This window comes from Papio anubis, chromosome 17 (assembly GCF_008728515.1).
Source record: "Papio anubis isolate 15944 chromosome 17, Panubis1.0, whole genome shotgun sequence".
Lineage (NCBI taxonomy): Eukaryota > Metazoa > Chordata > Mammalia > Primates > Cercopithecidae > Papio > Papio anubis.
In genome coordinates, this window is record NC_044992.1 from 17,555,387 (window position 1) to 17,577,876 (window position 22,490).

Sequence of the window (22,490 nt, forward strand, 5' to 3'; positions counted from 1 at the left end):
GAGGTGGGTGGATCATGAGGTCAGGAGATTGAGACCATCCTGGTTAACATGGTGAAACCCCGTCTCTACTAAACATACAAAAAACTAGCTGGGCATGGTGGCAGGCACCTGTAGTCCCAGCTACTCAGGAGGCTGAGGCAGGAGAATGGCCTGAACCCGGGAGGCGGAGCTTGCAGTGAGTCGAGATTACGCCACTGCAGTCCAGCCTGGGCGACACAGCAAGACTCCGTCTCAAAACAAAACAAAACAAAACGAATCCCAAATGAATTTCATCCAAAGGTTTATTAGTTCTCAATAAATTAACTGGCCGGGCTCGGTGGCTCACGCCTGTAATCCCAGCACTTTAGGAGGCTGAGGCGGGTGGATCACCCGAGGTCAGGAGTTCGAGACCAGTCTGGTCAATATCGTGAAACCCCATCTCTACTAAAAATACAAAAATTAGCTGGGTGTGGTGGCAGGCGCCTGCAATCTCAGCTACTCCAGAGGCTGGGGCAAAAGAATCACTTGAACCTGGAGGCGGAGGTTGCAGTGAGCTGAGATTGCGCCATCACACTCCAGCCTGGGGGACAAGAGCGAGACTTCATCTCAAAATAAATAAATAAATAAATAAAAATTTAAAATAAATGAACTACGCATGCCCTGACTGCTTGACAACTGGCAATTTACTGTCAAACAGGCATTTATACTTTGTAGCCTCTTCCATTTAACAAGGGGTGAGATGGGGGCTAGCACTAATAGTTTACAATACTTAGGATTATTTTTTGAGATAGGGTCTCACTTTCTCACCAGACTGGAGTGTGGTGGTGTGATTACAGCTCATTGCAGCCTCAACCTCTTGCCTCCTGGGCTCAAGTAATCCTCCTTCCTCCGCCTTACTATTAGCTGGGTCTATAGGCGTACATCACCATGCCTGGTCAATTTTCTTTTTTACTTGGAGAGATAGAGTCTCACTATGTTGCCCAGGCTGGTCTCAAATTCCTGGGGTTCATGTGATCCTGCCTTGGCCCCACAAATTGCTGGGATTACAGGCATAAACCACCATGTCCAGCTCTTATTCCTAGGATTTAAACAACTAGTATTCATAAAAAAATGTTTACTTCAGTTTCTTGGCCACTTGGCCACATTTATACAATGAGTGGGAACCAGCTTTTTAAATCATGGTAGTGAGTTTGGTGGAAAACCTTATCTCCAAATGCCAATGCATTAAAAATAAAGATATCACTCTGTTTGACTCTTTGGTTGTTCAGTGCCATATGTCTTCCAAAAGACCCTACCTTGATGTCTACAAAATTCTCTGGGCAGTACTTTTCAATTTCTGCTTCAAAGAGGACAAGAGGGTTGCAGCTCTGCCTAGAAAAGACATGAAAACAGAGTCCCAACTCAGTACATGACAGAGAGCCCTCCAATCTAATGACAGCAAACTGTTCCAATGGGTTCATGGTATATTCCCAAAAGAAAAGGTCCCGGTGAACTGAAAGCAAGGCTATGATCCTCTGCATGACACACTGTCCACTTCTCCACGAGTGTGAACAGGACGGATAAGATGGCATTCTGGAGCCCTTTTATAGGTAAATGCAATCCAATGGCTGCATGAAAAAGGCCTGGCAATTTTGAGGGAACACCAAAAGTGACTGTTTAAAGATTTAATAAAAATTCACAATGGATCAGATAATCCTAGGTCATCTTAGTATTATAAATTACTGCTGGGTGCAGTGGCTCATACCTGCAATCCCAGCATGCTGGGAGGCCAAGGCAGGTAGATCACGAGGTCAGGAGATCAAGACCAGCCTGGCTAACAGGGTGAAACCCCATCTCCAACAAAAATACAAAAAATTAGCTGGCATGGTGGCGGGCGCCTGTAGTCCCAGCTACTCGGGAGGCTGAGGCAGGAGAATTGCTTGAACCCAGGAGGCAGAGGTTGCAATGAGTCGAGATTGCACCACTGCATTCCAGCCTGGGTGACAGAACAAGATTCCGTCTCAAAAAATAACTAAAATAAATAAATAAACAAATAAATAAATAAATTACCGAGACACAGTGGCTCACGCCTATAATCCTAGCACTTTGGGAGGCAAAAGAAGGCAAACCCCGCCTTGTTTGAGACCAGCCTGGTCAACATGGTGAAACTCTGTCTCTACCAAAAATACAAAATTTAGCCAGGTGTGGTGGTGCGTGCCTGTAGTCCCAGCTACTCGGGAGGGTGAGGCAGGAGAATCACTCGAACCTGGGAGGCAGAGGTTGCCATGAGCCAAGATCATGCCACTGTGCCCCAGCTTGGAAGACAGAGTCTCACTCTGAGACTTTGTCTCAAAAAAAAAAAAAAAAAAATTACCCAGTAAGATCAACATGCCTCAAAAGTTCTCTGAAATTTCACAACTTACTATAATCTGAAAGTTCTTCTTTTGAGAATTGTACTGACCATTTTCGAAACTGCATCCGGAAATCATGAGCCAGTAAATGTCCAGAAACCGAAGTCATTACCATGGTAACATTCTGAATGATGACAAAATTCAAAATTCAGTTAGTCTTTTTACAGTTATTATTTTGCCAAGTCATTCAAATGAGAGGGAGGAGCTTCTATTAAAGACATTTTAAAAAACCTGATTGGGAAGAAATAAACATAAATACAAGGTCTTCAAAGTCAAAAGCCATAGGAATACAATCACCATACCAATTCTAGTACCACGACGCCTCTTGCATTAGTTCAATTTTCCTCAAACTATTGTATATTAGCTTTTTTTTTTTCTTTTTTGAAATGAAGAGCTCAGATGGGACCATATTTTATTAAAGAGACTTCCTCATAAATTATAAAGTGATCACCTGTAACCAGGAACGTTTAGGTTGTTAACAGCTGTTATTCCTAAGACAGTGACATATTCTACATATGACTAGGCTGACTACTTTCTCTTGCTTATGATGAAAATATTTTAGCACCTACCTGGCCATACAGGTGATAATCAAATTCATAGATCTTGTTGAATTTTGAAAGTCCTTCTCTCTATAAAACAAAAATAAGTAAAAAATATAAATTATGTTCAAAATAACAGATTCCTCTGTATAATTCTTCCTGATCCTGAATTTGGCAATGATTCCTTGGTTATGACACCAAAAATACAACAAACATTGCTCCAAAGAAGATAAGAAATGGCCAACAAGCATATGAAAAGATGCTCAATATTATTAATCATTAGGAAAACACAAATCAAAACCATGATGAGATACCACTCCACACCCATTAGGATGATAATGAAATAGAATTAAAAAACAAACAAGTAAAATAACAAGTGTTGTTGAGGATGGGGAGAAATTGGACATTGCCAGTGGAAATGTAAAATGCTTTGGCCACTCTGGAAAATTTTGGTGTTTCCTCAAAAAGTTAAACATAGAGTTATCACATGTCACAGCAATTCCACTCCTAGAAATTTACCCAAAAGAATTAAAAACACATTCAAATACACTTTGGGAGCCTGAGGCAGGTGGATCACTTGAGGTCAGGAGTTCGAGACCAGCCTGGCCAACATGGTGAAACCCCGTCTCTACTAAAAATACAACGATTGGCCGGGTGTGGTAGTGTGCGCCTGTAATCCCAGTTACTTGGGAGGCTGAGGTAGAACAATCACTTGAGCCCAGGAGGTGGACGTTGCAGTGAGTGGAGATGGGGCCACTGCACTCTAGCCTGGGTGACAGAGCGAAACTCTGTCTCAAAAACAAAACAAAACACAAACAAAAAAACACATTAAAAAAAAACCTGTACATGAATGTCTATAGAAGTTCTATTCACAATAGTCAAAAGATGAAAACAACCCAAATGTCCATCAACTGATGAATGGTAAAATGAAATGTGATCTATCCATATGACAGAATACTATTCAGCCATAAAAAGGAATGAAGAGGCCAGGCGCAATGGCTCACGCCTGTAATTCCAGCACTTTGGGAGGCCAAGGTGGGTGGATTACAAGGTCAGGAGTTCGAGACCAGCCTGGCCAACATAGTGAAACCCTGTCTGTACTAAAAATACAAAAAATTAGCCGGGCGTGGTGGCAGGTGCCTGTAATCCCAGCTACCGGGGAGCCTGAGGCAGGAGAATCACTTGAACCTGGGAGGTGGAGGTTACAATGAGCTGAGATTGCACCACTGCACTCCAGCCTGGGCGACAGTGAGAGAAACTCCATCTCAAAAACCAAAAAAAAAGGGAATGAAGAACTAATATTAATACATGGTACAACATGGATGGACTTCAAGAAGATTATGTTAAGTGAAAGAAACCTGACACAAAAGAGCATGTAAGATATGGGTCCACTTATAGGAAATGCTCAGAACAGGCAAATCCATGGGGAGAGAAAGCAGATTTGTGGTAGTGAAGGGCTGAGGAGAGGGTAAGGGGAGTGACAGCTTAATGGATATGAAGTTTCCTCTTGGGGTGATAAAAAACCTTCTGAAACTAGACAATGATGATGGTGGCACATTTAGTGTACAAAATTCCACTGAACTGTATACTTCAAAATGATTAAAATGGTCAATTTTCTGTGTATTTTGCCACTCAACCTACATGGTTCTCTAAGACCCTTATGATATGCACTCAACTGCTGCTCTTGCTTAACTCACTGGTGTCTCCTTGCACCATACGACATCCCTAACTTCTGTTTCTGAATATGCCGAGCTATTTCAAGCCACTAGGTTGTTCTTCACAGTTTCTACTGCCTGGTAAAACTTTCACACTCAGCTCAAACATGCTTTCAACAAGTATTAACTTTTCTTCTTCTTTTTTTTTTTTTTTTGAGAAGGAGTCTCACTCTGTCGCCCAGGCTGGAGTGTAGTGGCGCGATGTCGGCTCACTGCAAGCTCTGCCTCCCGGGTTCACGCCATTCTCCTGCCTCAGCCTCCCAAGTAGCTGGGGACTATAGGCGCCTGCCAGCACACCCGGCTAATTTTTTTTATTTTCAGTAGAGACAGGGTTTCACCGTGTTAGCCAGGATGGTCTCATGGTCTCACTCTCCTGACCTCATGATTAGCCTGCCTCAGCCTCCCAAAGTGCTGGAATCCAGGTATGAGCTACCACACCCGGCCTAATTTTTTTTTTTGAGACGGAGTCTCATTCTGTCACCCAGGCTGTAGTGCAATGGTGCAATCTAAGCTCATTGCAACCTCTACTTCCCAGGTTCAAGTGATTCTCCTGCCTCAGCCTTCTGAGTAGCTGGGATTATAGGACCCCACCACCGCACCTGGCTAATCTTTGTATTTCTAGTAGAGAGGGGTTTCGCCATGTTGGCCAGGCTGATCTTGAACTCATGACCTCAGGTGATCCGCCTGCTTGAGCCTCCCAAACTGCTGGCATTACAGGCGTGAGCTGTTGCGCCCAGCCCAAGTATTAATATTTATTGTAAGTTTCCTGCATTCCAGACACCATAACAGGCGTTAGGACATAGCAATTAAAATATAATCACTGCCCTTTGGAGCGTAGAGTCCAAGGAGAGGCAGTGACAAAAATCAAATAAATGACTGCACATCCCATTATTTAACTGTAACCAGTAGATGCCTTTCAAGTAGAATAGAGTGCTATGACAGCATATCAGTAAGGGTCTCTGACCTAGTGTGGGGGAAGAGGTGGTGAGGGAAGGATTCCTTGAAGATGAGACATTTCAGCAGCCTCTCTCCTCTAGCTGCCCAAGATGCCAAAAGGAAAGAAGGCCAAGGAGAAGAAAGTGGCCCTGGCCCCCGCTGTCATGGAGCAGCAGTAGGCCAATAAGGTGGTAAATCTCATTTGAGAAAAAGCCCTAAGAATTTTGGCATTGGCCATCTAGCCGAAGGGCCTCATCCACTTTGTCAAATAGTCCTGCTATAACTGGCTGCAGCGGCAGAGCCGCTGTCCTCTATAAGTGGCTGATGTGCCACCTGGGATTGACCAGTTCACCCAGGCCTCAGACTACCAAACTTAAGCTACTCAATTGCTTAAGCTTGCCCACAGTACAGACAAGAGACACAGCACGGGAAGAGATTGAAACTGTTGGCCCAGGCTGAGAAGAAAGCTGCCGGCAAAGGGGATGTCCCTAAGGGACCACCTACACTTCAAGCAGGGGTTGACACCGCCAACAACTTGGTAGAGAACATGAAGGGTCAGCTGGTGGTGGATCCCATTGAGCTGGCTGTCTTCCTGCCTGCGCTGTGTCCTAAGATGGGGATTCTCTACCGCACTGTCAAGACTGGGGTGTCAAGTTCCACAGGAAGACCTGTACCACTGTCACACCTTCACACAGGTTAACTTTCTGGAAGACAAAGGAGCTCTGGCTAAGCTGGTGGAAGCTGGCAGGACAAATTACAATGACATATGAGATCTGCTGTCACAAGGGAGGCAATGCCCTGGGTCCAAAATCTGTAGCTTGCATTACCAACCTAGAAAAGGCAAAGGCTAAGAATTTGCCACTAAACTGGGTTAAGTACACACTGTTGCGTTTTCTGTACATAAAAATAATAAAATTTCTCCTTCCAAGAAAAGTCTTTCCTTTTGGCTGGAATTGCCATCTTGGAGTAATTTGCCAAAATGATGAACACAAAGGAAAAGAGCACAAGGCATCTGATATATGCTCTCCTGGCCTTATAGAAAACACGGAGTTTGAGCTGGGCGCAGTGGCTCACACCTGTAACCCCAGCACTCTGGGAGGCTAAGCAGGTGGATGGCCTGAGGTCAGGGGTTTGAGAACAGCCTGGCCAACACAGTGAAACCCCGTCTCTACTAAAAATACAAAAAATTAGCTGGGCATGGTGGCAGGCGCCTGTAATCCCAGTTACTAGGGAGGCTGAGGCAGGAGAATCGCTTGAACCCGGGAGGCAGAGGTTGCAGTGAGCTGAGATCACACCACTGCACTCCAGGCTGGGCAACAAGGGCAAAACTCCATCTCAAAACAAACAAACAAACAAACAAAACAAAAACACGGAGTTCCTCTGGCCACAGACACCAGAATCTACAATGAAGGTGATCTTGAGGACTGAATAAGAATGGATATTGTTCAAAAACCAATGACCCACAAATGTTACATGGCAGAACTGGAAAAGTCTATGTTACCTAGCATGCTGTTGGCACTTCTGCGAACAAGGGCTAGATTCTTGCCAAAAGAATTAATGTTTCTGTTGAGCATATTAACCACTCTAAGAGCCAAGTTCCTTCGTGAAATGTGTGAAAGAAAATGATCAAAGAAGAAGCAAGTCAAAGAGAAAGGGTTCAACTGAAGTGCCAGCCCGTTCCATTGAGGGAAGTATACCTTGTGAGAACCAATAGAAAGGAGCCTGGGCTGCTGGAACCTATTCCCTATGGATTCATGGCATGGTAGGTTAAAAATAGATAAATACAAGACCTCTGAATTGCTTAGAAAAAAGAAAGAGAGAGAGAAAATGAATTCAGCAGAGCCTTGAAGGATAAGAAGTTAGTTAGGTGTAGGAGGACCATTTTTCAAGAGGCCCAGAGCCCTAGAAGTAGACAAACCTTGGGGCTGGTCACCAGGACTTCTAGCACTGGAAACAGGTAAAGCTGTCAGCCAACATTCACACAACCCTGGCTCCACTCCCACTATCCTTTAACTGGAAACGCGTCTTAGGACCCCGGGCACTAAAGAAAAACGAGCAAGGAACTTTCACCCACACTCTTAGAAAAGTTCTCCAGAAAACCATTTCAGGATCTACTTTTGTTATCTGAGATATTTTCCTGGACGGCTTTTTATGTCTCCCGTGGCACCTCCTTTATGAAACTTTTTCTTAACTTCCTTTGGTTTGTGCCTCCCGTGTGTGTGTAGAACACATTCTTACCACTTACCTCTCTCAGAATCAGTTCATCATCTCTAATCCCCAAACCTTACCGTGTTCCTGTCACGGTGTACTTTGAGGCTGGAAAGTCACAAGGGCTGTAGAACGCAGTGGATGTGGCACAGGATGGGGAGGGCTAGGTTGGCTGGGGAGCGATCGGGCAGGGCTTGAACGCCAAGTTAAGGGAATCTGGTCAGTAGTCCCCAAATGAATTTCTGAATCTCGAGGGAAGAACAGTAAAATACAGACTTCCCCAATCTCACACAAGACCCAAAGGGCAGCCAGTGCCCGAGGCGGTTCCGAGAATCAGACAAGTTTGGGAACCTGCTCAGGACAAGGAAAACAAAAGGTTTCCAAGCAAATGAGTGAAATATCTCAACTACGTTTTAAAATGCACTCCAGTCGGATAGCAGACAGGAGGCCACCGCAATAATCCAGACGAGGGGCGGTGAGGCCTGAGAAATGGGAGATAATCGCCTTCATCTCGATTGGCGGCGCCCACCACGCTGTCCGGCGCGGCGGGCCTCCCTTAAGGCACGCAGCTGATCGGAACGCGCTTTCTTACCCGCCTCATGCGACCGTTGGACAGCAGGTCGGCGATCCCCTTGGCCGCGTCGTTTTTTTCGGCCACACAGAGGACCTTCCGCACGCCTCGGAGGGCCACCTCCATGGCGGCGCGGGAAAAGGCACGGTCTCCGGGCTGTCGCAGCCACCGGAGCGCGGAGCGGAGGACAGGAAAGATCATCCTTAGGCCCCGCGCCTGCAGCCGCTCCCCGACTGCCGGCGCATCCTGGGGAAGCCAGAGGCGATGCTCAACTGGCGCCCACCGAAAAGGAACTAGAGCCTCGCTTCGGTCACGTCCCCACCAGCCTGCTGGCCTTTGGAGCTTCAGTCACTCAGTCTTTTCCGTGTCGCAGCCGCCGCCTTAGCACCGAACCCAGTACCTTGGCGTGCAGCTTCCGCCCGCCTTCTCCAGCCACTTCCGCCAGGCGCGCGCCCCACAGCGACCTGGAACTACAACTCCCAGACTGGCCCGCGCCCCTCGTCCAAGCACGTTTCCCCCTACCACCCCCCCCCCCCCCCCCGACTCACTCCGCCCCACTTTCCCCTCCTTCCCAGCAGTGGTTGGTTAATCACACTCCTTCTTGGGGGAAGCCGCCGGACACTCCCATCCAAGGCCTTCTCTTTCTCATGACTTTTTTTCCTCCTGCTCGGAAGTCTACGAGGACACTTCCGGGTCACGCGGCGCCGACACCAGGAATCATGTGACACCAAGATGGCGGCGCCGCGGTAGCTGAATCCGGGTTGTGGCGTCCTAGGAGCCGCGACGGTTTCTGCCCTCGGGCAGTGAGGGGCGGCAGCGCTTGGCTGACCCCTGCGGCGTCCCGTAGCCTCGCGTTAAGCCTAGTTCACAGCGAGGGCTGTTGCTTGTCGCGGTGGGTTTCAGGGAGTGCGGGTGACCTCACTGCAGGTTTCTTGTGCTGGCCGCGCTCGCCGGAGGAAGAAGAGAAGGGCATTTGGGCCTGCGGCCTTGGCGTTCATGAGGCCTCCGAGAGCTCCGGAGGAGCTACAACTCCGAGGGGGCGGCTAGAGTTCGAGTCCTCGGGTGTGTGAGAAGCAGCCTAGGACCCCGGGTTCGGGGAGTCGCAAAGAAGGCGGTAAGGGCTTCGCTTCCTTCTCCGGAGGCCTGCCTTCTGCGCGTCGATTAACCCCGCATTCTTTCCCACTTCCTCTCAATGTTTTCTTCATACATCTGGAAATATGATCAGCGCCCCTGACGTAGTGGCCTTCACTAAAGAGGAAGAATATGAGGAAGAGCCTTACAATGAGCCGGCCCTGCCTGAGGAGTACTCGGTGCCGCTCTTCCCCTTCACCAACCAGGGTGCTAACCCCTGGTCAAAACTGTCTGGGGCCAAGTTTTCGAGGGACTTCATTCTTATTTCCGAGTTCTCTGAGCAGGTGGGACCCCAACCGTTACTGACCATCCCCAATGACACCAAAGTTTTTGGCACTTTTGATCTCAATTACTTCTCCCTGCGTATCATGTCGGTGGATTACCAGGCTTCCTTCGTGGGCCATCCTCCTGGATCTGCCTACCCCAAGCTGAACTTCGTGGAGGACTCCAAGGTGGTGCTGGGAGATTCCAAGGAGGGAGCCTTTGCATACGTGCACCACCTTACCCTATACGACCTGGAGGCCCGTGGCTTCGTGAGGCCGTTTTGCATGGCTTATATCTCTGCAGACCAGCATAAAATCATGCAGCAGTTCCAGGAGCTTTCAGCCGAATTTTCCAGAGCTTCTGAGTGCTTGAAAACTGGCAACAGGAAAGCATTTGCTGGGGAACTTGAAAAAAAGCTGAAAGACTTGGATTACACCAGGACAGTGCTGCACACAGAAACGGAGATCCAGAAGAAAGCCAACGACAAAGGCTTTTACTCATCTCAGGCAATTGAGAAAGCCAATGAACTGGCCAGTGTGGAGAAGTCCATCATTGAACATCAAGACCTGCTGAAGCAGATCCGCTCATACCCTCATCGGAAGTTGAAGGGGTGTGATTTGTGTCCTGGTGAGATGGAGCACATCCAGGATCAGGCCAGCCAGGCATCCACTACCTCTAACCCTGATGAGTCTGCCGACACAGACCTTTACACCTGCAGACCAACCTACACCCCAAAACTTATCAAAGCAAAGTCCACCAAGTGTTTTGACAAGAAGTTGAAGACCTTAGAGGAGCTCTGTGACACTGAATATTTCACCCAGACCCTGACTCAGCTCAGCCACATTGAACACATGTTCAGAGGAGACCTGTGTTACCTCCTGACCAGTCAGATTGATAGAGCACTTCTAAAACAACAGCACATAACAAACTTTCTCTTTGAAGACTTTGTGGAGGTCGATGACAGGATGGTGGAGAAGCAGGAAAGCATGCCCTCTAAGCCCAGTCAAGACAGGCCGCCTTCCAGGTCTCTAGAAGAATGCCCAATTCCTAAAGTATTAATTAGTGTTGGTTCTTACAAGTCCAGTGTGGAGTCTGTGCTGATCAAGATGGAGCAGGAACTGGGAGATGAGGAGTACAAGGAAGTGGAGGTGACGGAGTTGAGCAGTTTTGACCCCCAGGAAAACTTGGACTACCTGGATATGGATATGAAAGGGAGTATCAGCAGTGGTGAAAGCATTGAAGTTTTGGGCACGGAGAAATCCACGTCTGTGCTTTCTAAGTCTGACAGCCAGGCCAGCCTCACGGTACCATTGAGCCCCCAGGTAGTCCGGAGCAAAGCAGTCAGCCACAGGACCATCAGCGAGGACAGTATTGAAGTCCTCAGTACCTGCCCCTCTGAGGCCCTCATCCCTGATGACTTTAAGGCCAGCTACCCAAGTGCCATTAATGAAGAAGAATCATATCCGGATGGCAATGAGGGAGCCATCCACTTCCAGGCAAGCATTAGTCCTCCGGAGCTGGGTGAGACGGAGGAGGGCAGCATGGAAAACACCCCATCACAAATAGACTCCTGCTGTATTGGGAAGGAGAGTGACGGTCAGCTGGTGCTGCCCGCCAGTCCAGCCCACACACACTCTGACGAGGATGGAGTGGTGAGCAGCCCCCCACAGCGCCACAGGCAGAAGGACCAGGGGTTCCGTGTAGACTTTTCAATGGAAAATGCCAGCCCTTCTTCCCGAGACGACAGTTGTGAAGGGTTTCCCGCTTATGAGCTGGACCCAAGCCACCTGCTGGCTAGCCGGGACATCAGTAAGACCAGCCTGGATAACTACTCAGACACCACCAGCTATGTGAGCAGTGTAGCTTCCACCAGCTCGGACAGGATCCCTTCTGCTTATCCTGCTGGCCTGTCTTCCGATAGGCATAAAAAGAGGGCTGGCCAGAACGCCTTAAAATTCATCCGCCAGTACCCCTTTGCCCACCCAGCCATCTACTCCCTGCTCAGCGGGAGGACACTCGTGGTCCTGGGGGAAGATGAGGCCATAGTCAGGAAGCTTGTGACTGCACTGGCTATCTTTGTCCCCAGCTATGGCTGCTACGCTAAGCCCGTGAAACATTGGGCCTCCTCCCCTTTGCACATTATGGATTTTCAGAAGTGGAAGCTTATTGGCTTGCAGAGGTAACTGGTTCCAGGTGTTGGGGAAGGGCCTTGGCCAGATAGGGATGAGGCATATTGGTGTGGTGGAGCCAGAATCAGGAAGCCTGGCTTCTAGACAGGGCCCAGTTCCTACCACTGTGTTACTTTTAACAAATCATCCCCCTCTCTGGTTTCCATTTCCTTGTCTGTCATGTGAGGGGGTTGCAGTTTCTAGGTGGTTGCCAATCCCCATCTGTCCCCGAGCTGTGTCAGAATTATTAGAGAAAGTTGTTTTTTTTTTTTTTTTTTGAGACGGAGTCTCGCTCTGTTGCCCAGGCTGGAGTGCAGTGGCCGGATCGCAGCTCACTGCAAGCTCCGCCTCCTGGGTTCACGCCATTCTCCTGCCTCAGCCTCCTGAGTAGCTGGGACTACAGGCGCCCGCCACCTCGCCCGGCTAGTTTTTTGTATTTTTTAGTAGAGACGGGGTTTCACCGTGTTAGCCAGGATGGTCTCGATCTCCTGACCTCGTGATCCGCCCGTCTCGGCCTCCCAAAGTGCTGGAATTACAGGCTTGAGCCACCGCGCCCAGCCTAGAGAAAGTTTTTATTTTTATTTTTTTTGCGACGAAGTCTCGCCATTGTCCCCCAGGCTGGAGTGTAATGGCACCATCTTGACTCACTGCAACCTCCACCTCCTGAGTTCAAGCAATTCTCCTGCCTCAGGCTCCCAAGTAGCTGGGATTGCAGGTGCCTGCCACCACCCCCGGCTAACTTTTCTATTTTTAGTAGAGATGGAGTTTTACCATGTTGGCCAGGCTGGTCTGGAACTCCTAACCTCAGGTGATCTGCCCGCCTCGGCTTCCCAAAGTGCTGGGATTACAGGCGTGAGCCACCACGCCCAGCCGGGAAAGTTTTAAAAATCATGGATTCCTGAATCACACCCCTCGAGGTTCTGATTCGGTTGGTGTGAGGTAAGACATGGAATTTCTCTGTGGCCCTCGCCAGCCAGACGGCAGGGAGCATCCCTCTATAAAAGCAAAAGGCTCATCAGAAGGGACAGACGACTCTGTGGGAAAGGGTTAGGCCGCTGTCCCTATAAGTGCTCCTTCAACCTTCAGAGCATGCGCAGATGTTGGGTGCTGAGAGCATCTGCCTCCAGCGTCCTGCACAGGCGTGAGGTGCGGCGGGCAGGGGTGGGGAGCCCTGTATCCTGGAGGGTCCCCTGCGGGGCCGAATGGGATGGACTACAGCTCCCCCACAGAATTCCCGGGGGAGGTGTGCAGAAGACTCCGCCTGAGGGTATCATAAGGTGAAACTGTTGTGGGCCGTGGCAGTTAGCGGGAGCAGTCGGTGGTCTGGGTCAGGTCCTGGTGTGCCACCACTCGCTGTCTGGATTCGGACCAGCCATCTTATTCATTCAGTCACCCGATCGTGTTGAACACCTCTGAAGGGCTCCCAGGGCCCACCTGAGAGCCATCGGAAGGCTCCACGTTTAGTGCACGTCCAAAAAGCACAGCACAGTGCAGTGCCGGGCCCTGAGAAGTGCTCAGAGGGTGGAACCGGCACCGACACAGGCAGGCAGACTGGGGCCCACCTGGGGCCCAGCTTTAAAAATCATGAGCAGGAGAGATGTCTTCAGTGGCTGTGACCTTCCTGTCCTCAGAGGTGTTGCGCTGCAGAGGCTCTGCACTCTGAGCACCATGGTCCAGAAGTGTCTCTCCTCACTCAGGCCCACTGCTCACATGATGGACTCTCTCTCAGGACTCTCACCTCAGAACACCAGTCTTGCTTGGCCTTGGTTTTTTTCACTCTGCCTGGAAGTGCTTGTAGTTGGGTCAGCCATCTGTGGGGATAAGAGATGACTAAACCACCAAGCTGGTCTCCTGTCATCTGCGGGTTTTTTTGTTTTGTGTTTTTTTTGTGTTTTTTTTTGAGACAGAGTCTTGCTCTGTTGCCCAGGCTGGAGTGCAGTGATGTGATCTCGGCCCACTGCAGCCTCTGCCTCCTAGGCTCAGGTTATTCTCGTGCCTCAGCCTCTCCAGTAACTGGGACTATAGGTGTGCGCCACCTTGCCAGGCTAATTTTTGTATTTTTTGTAGAGACAGCGTGTCACCATGTTGGCCAGACTGGTCTCAAATGATCGGCCCACCTCAGCCTCCCGAAGTGCTGGGATTACAGGCGTGAACCTGGCCCTGCTCTCATTTTAAGTGAACACCAGGAGTCACTGTATTGCTCACTAAGCAGCAGTCACAAGCCCGGACCAAAAAGCAGAGCACAGTGCTGGCTGGAGAAAGTGCTAGCCTAGTGTGTGTCAGAGACCCTGGGTTGAGTCCTGGCTTGACCACTAGCTAGCCTGGTGACCTTGCACAGGCTGCCACCTCACCCAGTCCTCTGTGTGCTCATTGGTCATAGAGGTGTCCTCCCACAGCGGGCATGGGAAGTGCAATGTGAAGCTGCAGTTGGGGTGCTGTGCACCTGGGGGCTGGAGGCCTGAGGCTTCTCCCTTCCAGTGTCATCTGGCTTCCTGAGGAGGAGCTTTATGGAATCAGAAGTGGAGGAACAGTTAGAATAGCCAGCTTCTTCCAAAAGAAGTGTCACTGTTGGGGCAAGTGTCAGAGCTGCATCAGGGGATGCTGGGCCTGGGAGCAGGTATCCTGGCAGAGATGGAGGGGCAAAAAGGTGGGAGGTGAGGCCTGGGTGCCCTGTGGCGGCAGCACCTGTGGATCTGGATGTGCAGAGCTTGGGAGGTGTTTGACTCTGGCCGGCCCCGCTTTGGGAGGTGAGAGTGAAGGCAGTAGAGAGCTGAGAAGGCCCCACAACCAGAACACAGGGGCCATGCAGTATGGGTTGAGGAGAGCGTCTCACTGCCCTTGTGAGCTTTCTTAGCTGTCAGCCACCTGCAGGCCCCAGTTCCTCCATGCCTGTGGGATGCATGTGGTCCATAGCCCAGCGCTGTCCCTCTGGTCAGGATGCATGCAGAATGCATGGCCTTTGTGTCTCAGCTGTCCCATCTCTGTGACCTTGCTTTTGCCTTGGTCTGCCACACCCTCCTCAGTCCCTAGAGCCCTCTGTGCTTCTGAGGGCCAGTTCTAAGGCACCTCTACAAATCCCCCAGGTCTTCCCAACAACAACCTTTCTCAAGGAGAACGAGACCTCATCTGCCTTCACTTCGCTGTACTTGTGCACATTTCTTCCCAGTCAGACTGAGCTCATGCAGGACAAGAGTTCTAGGTCATTCTTCATTACAGGATTAGCTCCCAGGGCAATGCCGGGATGTTACAGATGCTCTGTAAATGATTGTTAAATATACAAGAAGATAAAACCCAGGAAGGGAAAAGTGCTATGAGATTACCTTGGTCCCAAGTCACTGTCAGTCCTTTTTACACCATACCTGTCTGACATAAACCCTAAATGTCCAGGCCCTACAGGGCAGTCCCTGCTGCTCTGAGGAAGCTGCTCCAGGAGGATGTTTAAGGAACCGCTCCCCTCACTGAGTGAACACTGGCTTTTCCTGGCTCTGATGTGCCAGGCATTGGGGCATGAGACCAGATCAGATGCAGTTCTGGGACTCTAGAATCTTGGAGCTCCTTGTCCAGTGGGGAGAAGCCAGTGAACAAACAGCAGTCACCCCACTGGTCAGTGCTAGGCTAAAAGTAGTGATGGTGATGACAGCGCCTACTGAGGACAGCATTGTCCTAAACATCACTCATTTTGTCTCCACAGCGACCCCATGAGGGATGTAATAGTAGTAACTGGCCCGTACAGTGGCTCATGCCTATAATCCTAAATCTTCGGGAGGCTAAGGCAGAAGGATCACTTGAGCCCAGCAGTTCAATACCAGCCTGGGAAACATAGCAAGCTTTCTTCTCTGCAAAAAATTACCTGGGTGTGGTGGCATACGCCTGTAGTACCAACTACTTGGGAGGCCAAGGTGGGAGGATTGCTTGAGCCCAGGAGGTGAAGGCTGCAGTGAGTCACGATTGTGCCACTGCACGCCAGCCTGGGCAACAGAGCAAGACCCTGTCTCTAAATAAAGACAGTAGGAACTGTTATCTCCATCTTATAGATGAGGCTCCGAGAGGTTAATGAATTTGGCCAAGGTCACAGCAAGAAAGCAGGAGAGGCTTGGGGAAGGCTGAATATGGTTTAACTTGAATTAAGTACAAGAGGAAGAGAGGTTATTTCAGGCAGAACAAAGAGGTTTTGTTTGTTCGTTTGTTTGTTTGTTTTGTTTTGTTTTTGAGACAGAGTCTCACTCTGTCGCCCAGACTGGAGTGCAGTGGCGTGATCTCAGCTCAGTGCAAGCTCCACCTTCCAGGTTTACGCCATTCTCCAGCCTCAGCCTCCCAAGTAGCTGGGATTGCAGGCGCCCGCCACCACGCCCGGCTAATTTTTTGTATTTTTAGTAGAGACAGGGTTTCACCACGTGAGCCAGGATGGTCTCGATCTCCTGACCTCATGATCTACCCGCCTCGGCCTCCCAAAGTGCTGGGATTACAGGCGTGAGCCACCCGGCCTGAACAAAGAGGTTTCTAATTTTGAGGCCCCACTGAAAGCTTGCCAGGGCTCCAAAAAAGAGTGCATTCAGCAGGAATTAGACCAGAAAGGGCTTTGTGGGCCACCCACTGCGTTTGACCTTGACCATAAGAGTGGTGAGGAGCCCTTTGAAGATCACGATGATCAGATTTGTCTTCCAGGAAGAGCCAGTGCATGCTGGCTAGGTGGATGCTGGCCTGGGGACAGGAGGCCTCACCTCCCAAGCTTCTGCCTCCACTCTCCCGGCCCTTGCCCTTCCTCCTGACCTTGGCCTGTCTGTTTCAGAGTGGCCTCCCCTGCCGGTGCCGGTACCCTTCATGCCCTGAGTCGCTACAGCCGCTACATGAGCATCCTGGACCTTGACAACAAAACCCTGCGCTGCCCCCTTTACAGAGGCACCCTAGTGCCCCGCCTGGCAGACCACCGCACACAGATCAAGCGGGGCAGCACCTACTACCTGCATGTCCAGAGCATGCTCACTCAGCTCTGCTCCAAGGCCTTCCTCTACACCTTCTGCCACCACCTGCACCTGCCTACGCACGACAAGGAGACAGAGGAGCTGCTAGCCAGCCGCCAGGCGAGCTTCCTGAAGCTGACCCTGGGTCTGGTGAATGAGGATGTCAGGGTGGTCCAGTACCTGGCTGAGCTGCTGAAGCTGCACTACATGCAGGAATCTCCAGGGACCAGCCACCCCATGCTCAGGTTTGACTATGTCCCCAGCTTTTTGTATAAAATCTGAGGTCGGTCCCAGCCACTGTGACCAAGACCTGTGACTCAGGGTATGGGGAGGGGAGGGGTTGGCATGACCAAACAGTTGCCTGAACTGGACTGTTTAGGTTTCTGGTGTCTGGCAGCATGGTTCCCACGTGGCTCCTGGTAGTTTTCAAGTTGGATGTGGGCAGAAGTGGAGCCTGGGTCCCTCTAAAGGCGTCTGGAGGGATGGTGACAGCTACATTCGGCTCCCTGGTGAAGAGAGGCCCCTGGATGTAGAGGGGGCCTTGGTTTTCTGAGGACTGGCAGCCAGGGCAGAAGGGAAGCCACCAGTCCCTTGGTGGGGTAGGGTGAGGGCAGGAAGGCCAAAACCTGATGGGAGGAGCACACTGACCATATTCAGCATTGCCGGACACTTGAGTGGCAAAATGAGCGAGGGCGGCAGCTCGGTAACTGTTGTGGTTTGATGGAAAACAGGAGGGCAGAACACCCATCACCTCCTTCAGACCCAGATGCAGACCTTTATTTGCCTCCTGGAGCCTGCTGTCCCAGGGGAGGCCCTGGACCAGCCAGTGGGAGGGAGAAAGGCTGCCACCCTTTGGGTTGTGGGAAACATGCAGCCTTGGCCTCAGGGCCACAGAGCGTGAGCAGCACCCTGTCCCCTGTCCTCACCACCTTTACCTGGGAGAGAAATGCCTGTGAGCGGGCCTTGGGACTCACCCGCTACGCTCTTTCGCCAGGAACGAGCAGAGTGTTCCCTAGTCCCCGTGTGAAGCGGGCACAAGTGACCAAAGCCAATGGTGAGGACCACCTGGGGGCTGGAGAGCACAGCAGGCAGAGCAGGGCTGAGGTGCCATGAGGCCATCCCCGCCACGCAAGGGAGGAGCAGTCAGCAGCCCTCCTGGGTGGCCCACTGGCTCCTGCTGGCCAGAGTGCATGAGCACTGACTGTCCTCGTGGGGAAGGTCTGCAGACCCGGGTGAACATGGCAGAGGCCACACTGCAGCTCCCACCCACACAAACCTTTGCAACCACTTCACTACCTCTCACTGGGTCTCGTGGGCACTGGACAGCACGGTTCTGTTGAGTCAGCTGGTGCAGGTGGTCAGCCCAGCCGATGAGAACTCAAATGGCATGGATTTCCTGGATGAGCCGCCACGTGACGCTCTTCAGGTTCTGCCTTTGGGAGGCTGTGTGCACCTCAGTCACCACAGCTCGTGGCCATCCCCAGTTGAGTCTCCCTTCTGAGGACAAGTTTGAGACTGGGAAGGAGACACCCCTGGTTCAGCACCTGTCCCACTGACAGTGATCCCCTGGCCTCCCCGAGCCTCCTTAGGCAATGGCCACTGGTTTGTAGACAGAGGTTTCTTGCAGCCTTGAAAATTTTATTCCCTAAGTGGGGACAGCTCTGGGTATTACTGCTTCTTTGATTTGTTCCACAAAAATTGTGCTGAAATGGACCTGAATCAGCCCTGGGTGTGCATCTGTTGGCACCTACTGCTGAGGCCCGGCCTGCCCATCGGCCTGTAGTACGCACTCGAGGTCATCACGGAGCCAGCCAGCTTCTCTTCTCATCAAGGAGGCAGAGACCCCGGTGGAAGCCGAGAGTGACCAAAGAGGGCTTGCATCACATCACTCCAGTGGTTCCCTCTGGTGGAAGCCGAGAGTGACCAAAGAGGGCTTGCATCACATCACTCCAGTGGTTCCCTCCTTGTCCAAGTCCTCATTGTAAGGGCATGGCCCGTTGGCTCCAGCCGTTGGCTTCTGTTCAGGGTCCTTGCTCCCATCAGAGGTGTTGGATTTTGCTCCTGGGGCTGTGATGGAGAACCTTTTGTGGCAGATGGCGCTGCCTACATCTCATTGGTTCTCTGTACCTGTGCCCGTTGCACATGTTCACAGACAGGAGAGTCGCCAGCAATACCTTGGCAGCCTTTAAATGTGAAACGTCTGTTACTTACGCCGGAGGCAGAGGCTGTGCAGGGAGCCTGCCTCTCATCATGGGCTCCCTTATCTGTACGGCTCCCTCTCCTCCTGTTCTAGATGCTGATTTGTTTTCTCACTGGCTGGCTAATTGCTGTCTACTTACACCTCCACGGCCATAACTGTGCAACATTTTATCTGAGAAGGCAGGAAGGTCAGAAAGTGATCATTGGCCCCACCACTGTGGCATTCCTGTCCCTAACACAGAAATTCACAGCTCATACTCTTGCCTGGGAAACTTGGGAAAGGCTCATGAGTTTGGGGCAGATCCTGAATTGCAGCCACACTTGGCCTTCTAGAAGCTGAAGCTGTGCACTCAAGTGGTCCTAAGTAGAAGTCCACTTGGGGTATTTGCTGGCACACACTCTCAAGGGTGGTTCGGAAGGTCCTGAGACCTAAGGCAAAAGGCTGCTGGGGCATGAACAGAACAGACTGTCTCAGGGGCAGCCATAGAAGTGGCAAGCAGGGCCAGTCTCCCTCAAGGTTGTTCTTCATTAAGTAAAGATGGCTTCGTGACTAGTGTTTGAGCTCCCAGATTTATATTTGGGTTAGAAACTAACTTTTCAATGTGGCAGTTTCAAAGGATTACTTGATGCAAAGTATGTTTCCTTTCAAAGGGATCTTGAAGTGGTACCAGGACTGAGTCATAACTTGGGCAGAGGCAGTTAACACTGGGAAGCCCTGCCCCTCCCTATGCCCCCTTCACTCTGGGGGACTGAAACCTACTATGCAGTGGGACTAATCTCATCAAGAATTTTCAGTTGAGGCCTGGCGTGGTGGCTCATGCCTGTAATCCCAATACTTTTGGGAGGCCGAGGCGGGCGGATCACCTGAGGTTAGGAGTTCGAGACCAGCCTGGCTAACATGGTGAAACCCTGTCTCTACTAAAAATACAAAAAAAGTTAGCCAGGTCTGGTAGTGAGTGCCTGTAATCCCAGTTACTTGGGAGGCTGAGGCAGGAGAATCACTTGAACCTGGGAGGCAGAGGTTGCAGTGAGCCGAGGCTGCGCCACTGTACTCCAGCCTGGGCAACAAGAGCGAAAACTCCGTCTCAAAAAAAAAAAAAAGAATTTTCATTTGAGGTATTCTTCCAGTAGAAGGTCAATCAGTTTTTAATGAAACCATTAAAAATAACACTTCCCAGAAAATAGATGACATCAGTGCCCCTTGCTACTTCCTCAGTCCTCACTGTTGCTTTGAGGGCCCAGGTACTGAAACTGGTTGTCTTGAGTTTTGTGTCAAGCTTTTCCTCCAGTCCATTATCCCCCTCCCTCGTTTCTGAAGCAGTCTAGTTAAACTAGCTACGCAGGTAGTTGTGGACTGGTCATTTTCAAAAGCCCCACTTTAGAGATCAGGCCACAGCTTTTTATATCGCACAGGACACATCAGCCTGAGCTGCTGCCTCACGCCTGTTTCCCCAGGAACCTCACTCCTTTGGTGGAACCTTGGGATTTTAGAAATTGTGGCTTTTCCATACCTCATTTACTCCAACAGTTGAAGTTACACACATTGCTTCTGAATTTGGAAATAGACCGCAGTACTTTACCTTTCATTCCCCATCTGGCCTTTACCTTCTTTGCTTCGGTGGTGGAAAACAGTTGCCATATTCAAAGTATAGTAGATTTCAACCTCACACAAACGACAAGTCCCATTTCACAATCCTAGGAAGGCCCACCAATTTCATTTCACGCACCAGGGCGGCTGCAGTTGGAGGCCGAGGGCAGCCCTCTGCTCACTGAATGTCTTGCATGCGCTGACTGCTGCCCACGTGCTGAACATGCCCTGCCGCCCAGGCCCAGCACTGCATGTTGGGTCAGCGTCTAGTGCTGCTGTCACGTCTTTGTCTGCACAGCCAGTAGCATTGTCTCAGCCAGGGGGTTTATCAGAAGGTGTGCAAGGCCTTTGGGGGAACTGAGCCCCTATAGTGGGCAGTCTCCTTTACGTTCCCACCTCCCCGAAAAGCACAGAAGACAGTGCCTTGGTTTGTGCTTTGAAGTAAACCAGCTAGCTTTCTGGCTTTGCCCCAATGCTGTGATGGAACATAATAAAACTGGAGATACGGTTTTAACACTGCAAAAAGGAAAAAGCATCAAGTTTCTACTTCTGGCTGGAAAGCAAAACCAATCTCAGCTGACAAGACTGGGCAAACTAAGTTTTCCTGAGTCCATTCTCCTTCGAGCCCTGACCTAACCTGGCCTTACCTCATTAAGGTTTGGTTAAAGCAGTGGCAAGGAGGCGGCAAGAGTGGATGGGGGTGTGGGGAGGGGATGAACACTCTGCAGCCAATTAATCTGTTGGTAGGGGCCCAGCTTCTTGAGTGCTTATTCAGCTCAAGAGTGGAGGCTGTACACAGCGAGCCCTGGAGATGGCAGCTTGTCTCCAGCTGGGGAGGGTTCAGGTCCCTGAATTGAAGACCACTTTGGTAGCAGAAATGTAGGGACTGGTCACTCATTTCTTTTGGTAGCAGAAATAAGTTGAGTCACCCACAACTCACGGATTCTGTAGCAGCTGCTCCACCCACAATAAAGCAAACGCCAACAGGCTAGACCCCAGATTGCAGGGACTGCCACCTACAAGGTGGGACCGCAGGCTGCCTCACCGGGATTGTCTGCCACTAAATAGCTGGAGTCACAGATTGAGATAAATGCCACCTTCAAGGTTGCAGTGAAAAGCATAGTCCTATGTGATGAATTCATATGTGTTATTTTTTAAAAAGCTATTTTATTACTGCATGTTCCCGTCCCGTCTTGTGAATGTGAGTCCCCGCCACCACGTGAGCTGCAGTTGTTGCAGCGGCTGGTGCAGGAGTGCGGCTGGCGCGTGTGTGATAGCATCTCGTAGGTGTTGCTGCACAAGAGTTAACCAGAGTCAATGCCAAACACATAGTATGAGAAGTGTACTTTTTAAGAAATTAATTTATTTGAGTTCAAATATTTTTGAAATATGAAAATTGGTTGTATTTTTTAAAGCTATAATTCTTGTAGACATTCTGGTTAAAATTTGATTATTGCTTAATTAAAAATGGTCATCTATGTTTTGCACTTCAGCTGCATTGAAAATAATAAAGTTTCTTTGGGAAGGTGACATTTGGCTTCCTGATTACGGGAAGGAGTTGGTTATCTCAGGTGGAGCAGGAAAGCCTGGTTGATTCTCACACCAGGATGGGACTGCGACTTCCCAGGATGGAGGGAGGAGACCATTGCTACACCACACTTTGAGTTACTGAAAGCAAAACCCTCCCACCATACTGGGTGCATCTTGTGTGCACTTGGCTAACATACACTTCTGATTTACAGCAGAAGGTTCAGAGGCGAATTCAGTTCTCCTTTGGCATGCCACTGGATAACAAGATAGTGAGAGGGGCAGTGTGTACAAGCTGTGGACATGGGCATTTC

The 22,490-nt window shown here is 50.3% G+C and overlaps 2 protein-coding genes across 5 annotated transcripts in view; one reads left to right on the forward strand and one right to left on the reverse strand.

The window, feature by feature from the left end:
* TOP3A (DNA topoisomerase III alpha) overlaps window positions 1-8,846 on the reverse strand; it is a 37,973-nt gene extending 29,127 nt beyond the window's left edge. For 2 of the 4 annotated variants that reach the window (XM_021928810.2, XM_031657400.1), the window contains exons 1-4: window positions 8,360-8,846; window positions 2,939-2,998; window positions 2,420-2,493; window positions 1,275-1,350 (exon numbers count right to left, since the gene is read on the reverse strand). In XM_021928810.2, coding sequence (XP_021784502.2) covers window positions 1,275-1,350; window positions 2,420-2,493; window positions 2,939-2,998; window positions 8,360-8,539 — 390 coding nt within the window. In that variant the 5' untranslated portion in view covers window positions 8,540-8,846. The other 2 variants (XM_021928812.2, XM_021928811.2) reach the window with 2 other exon arrangements.
* A 47-nt stretch (window positions 8,847-8,893) lies between these two features.
* On the forward strand, window positions 8,894-22,179 carry SMCR8 (SMCR8-C9orf72 complex subunit). The gene is made up of 2 exons (XM_009189828.3): window positions 8,894-11,912; window positions 16,691-22,179. Exons 1-2 carry the CDS (start codon window positions 9,556-9,558, stop codon window positions 17,142-17,144), a joined length of 2,811 nt encoding a protein of 936 aa, XP_009188092.1. The 5' UTR covers window positions 8,894-9,555; the 3' UTR covers window positions 17,145-22,179.
* Window positions 22,180-22,490: the final 311 nt, after the last annotated feature.

Bases quoted from the DNA above. Each gene is read 5' to 3' on its own strand.
- SMCR8 (XM_009189828.3), top strand. From the start codon at position 9,556: ATGATCAGCGCCCCTGACGTAGTGGCCTTCACTAAAGAGGAAGAATAT. The intron at 11,913-16,690 runs GTAACTGGTTCC...TGTCTGTTTCAG, and splicing joins AAGCTTATTGGCTTGCAGAG to AGTGGCCTCCCCTGCCGGTG.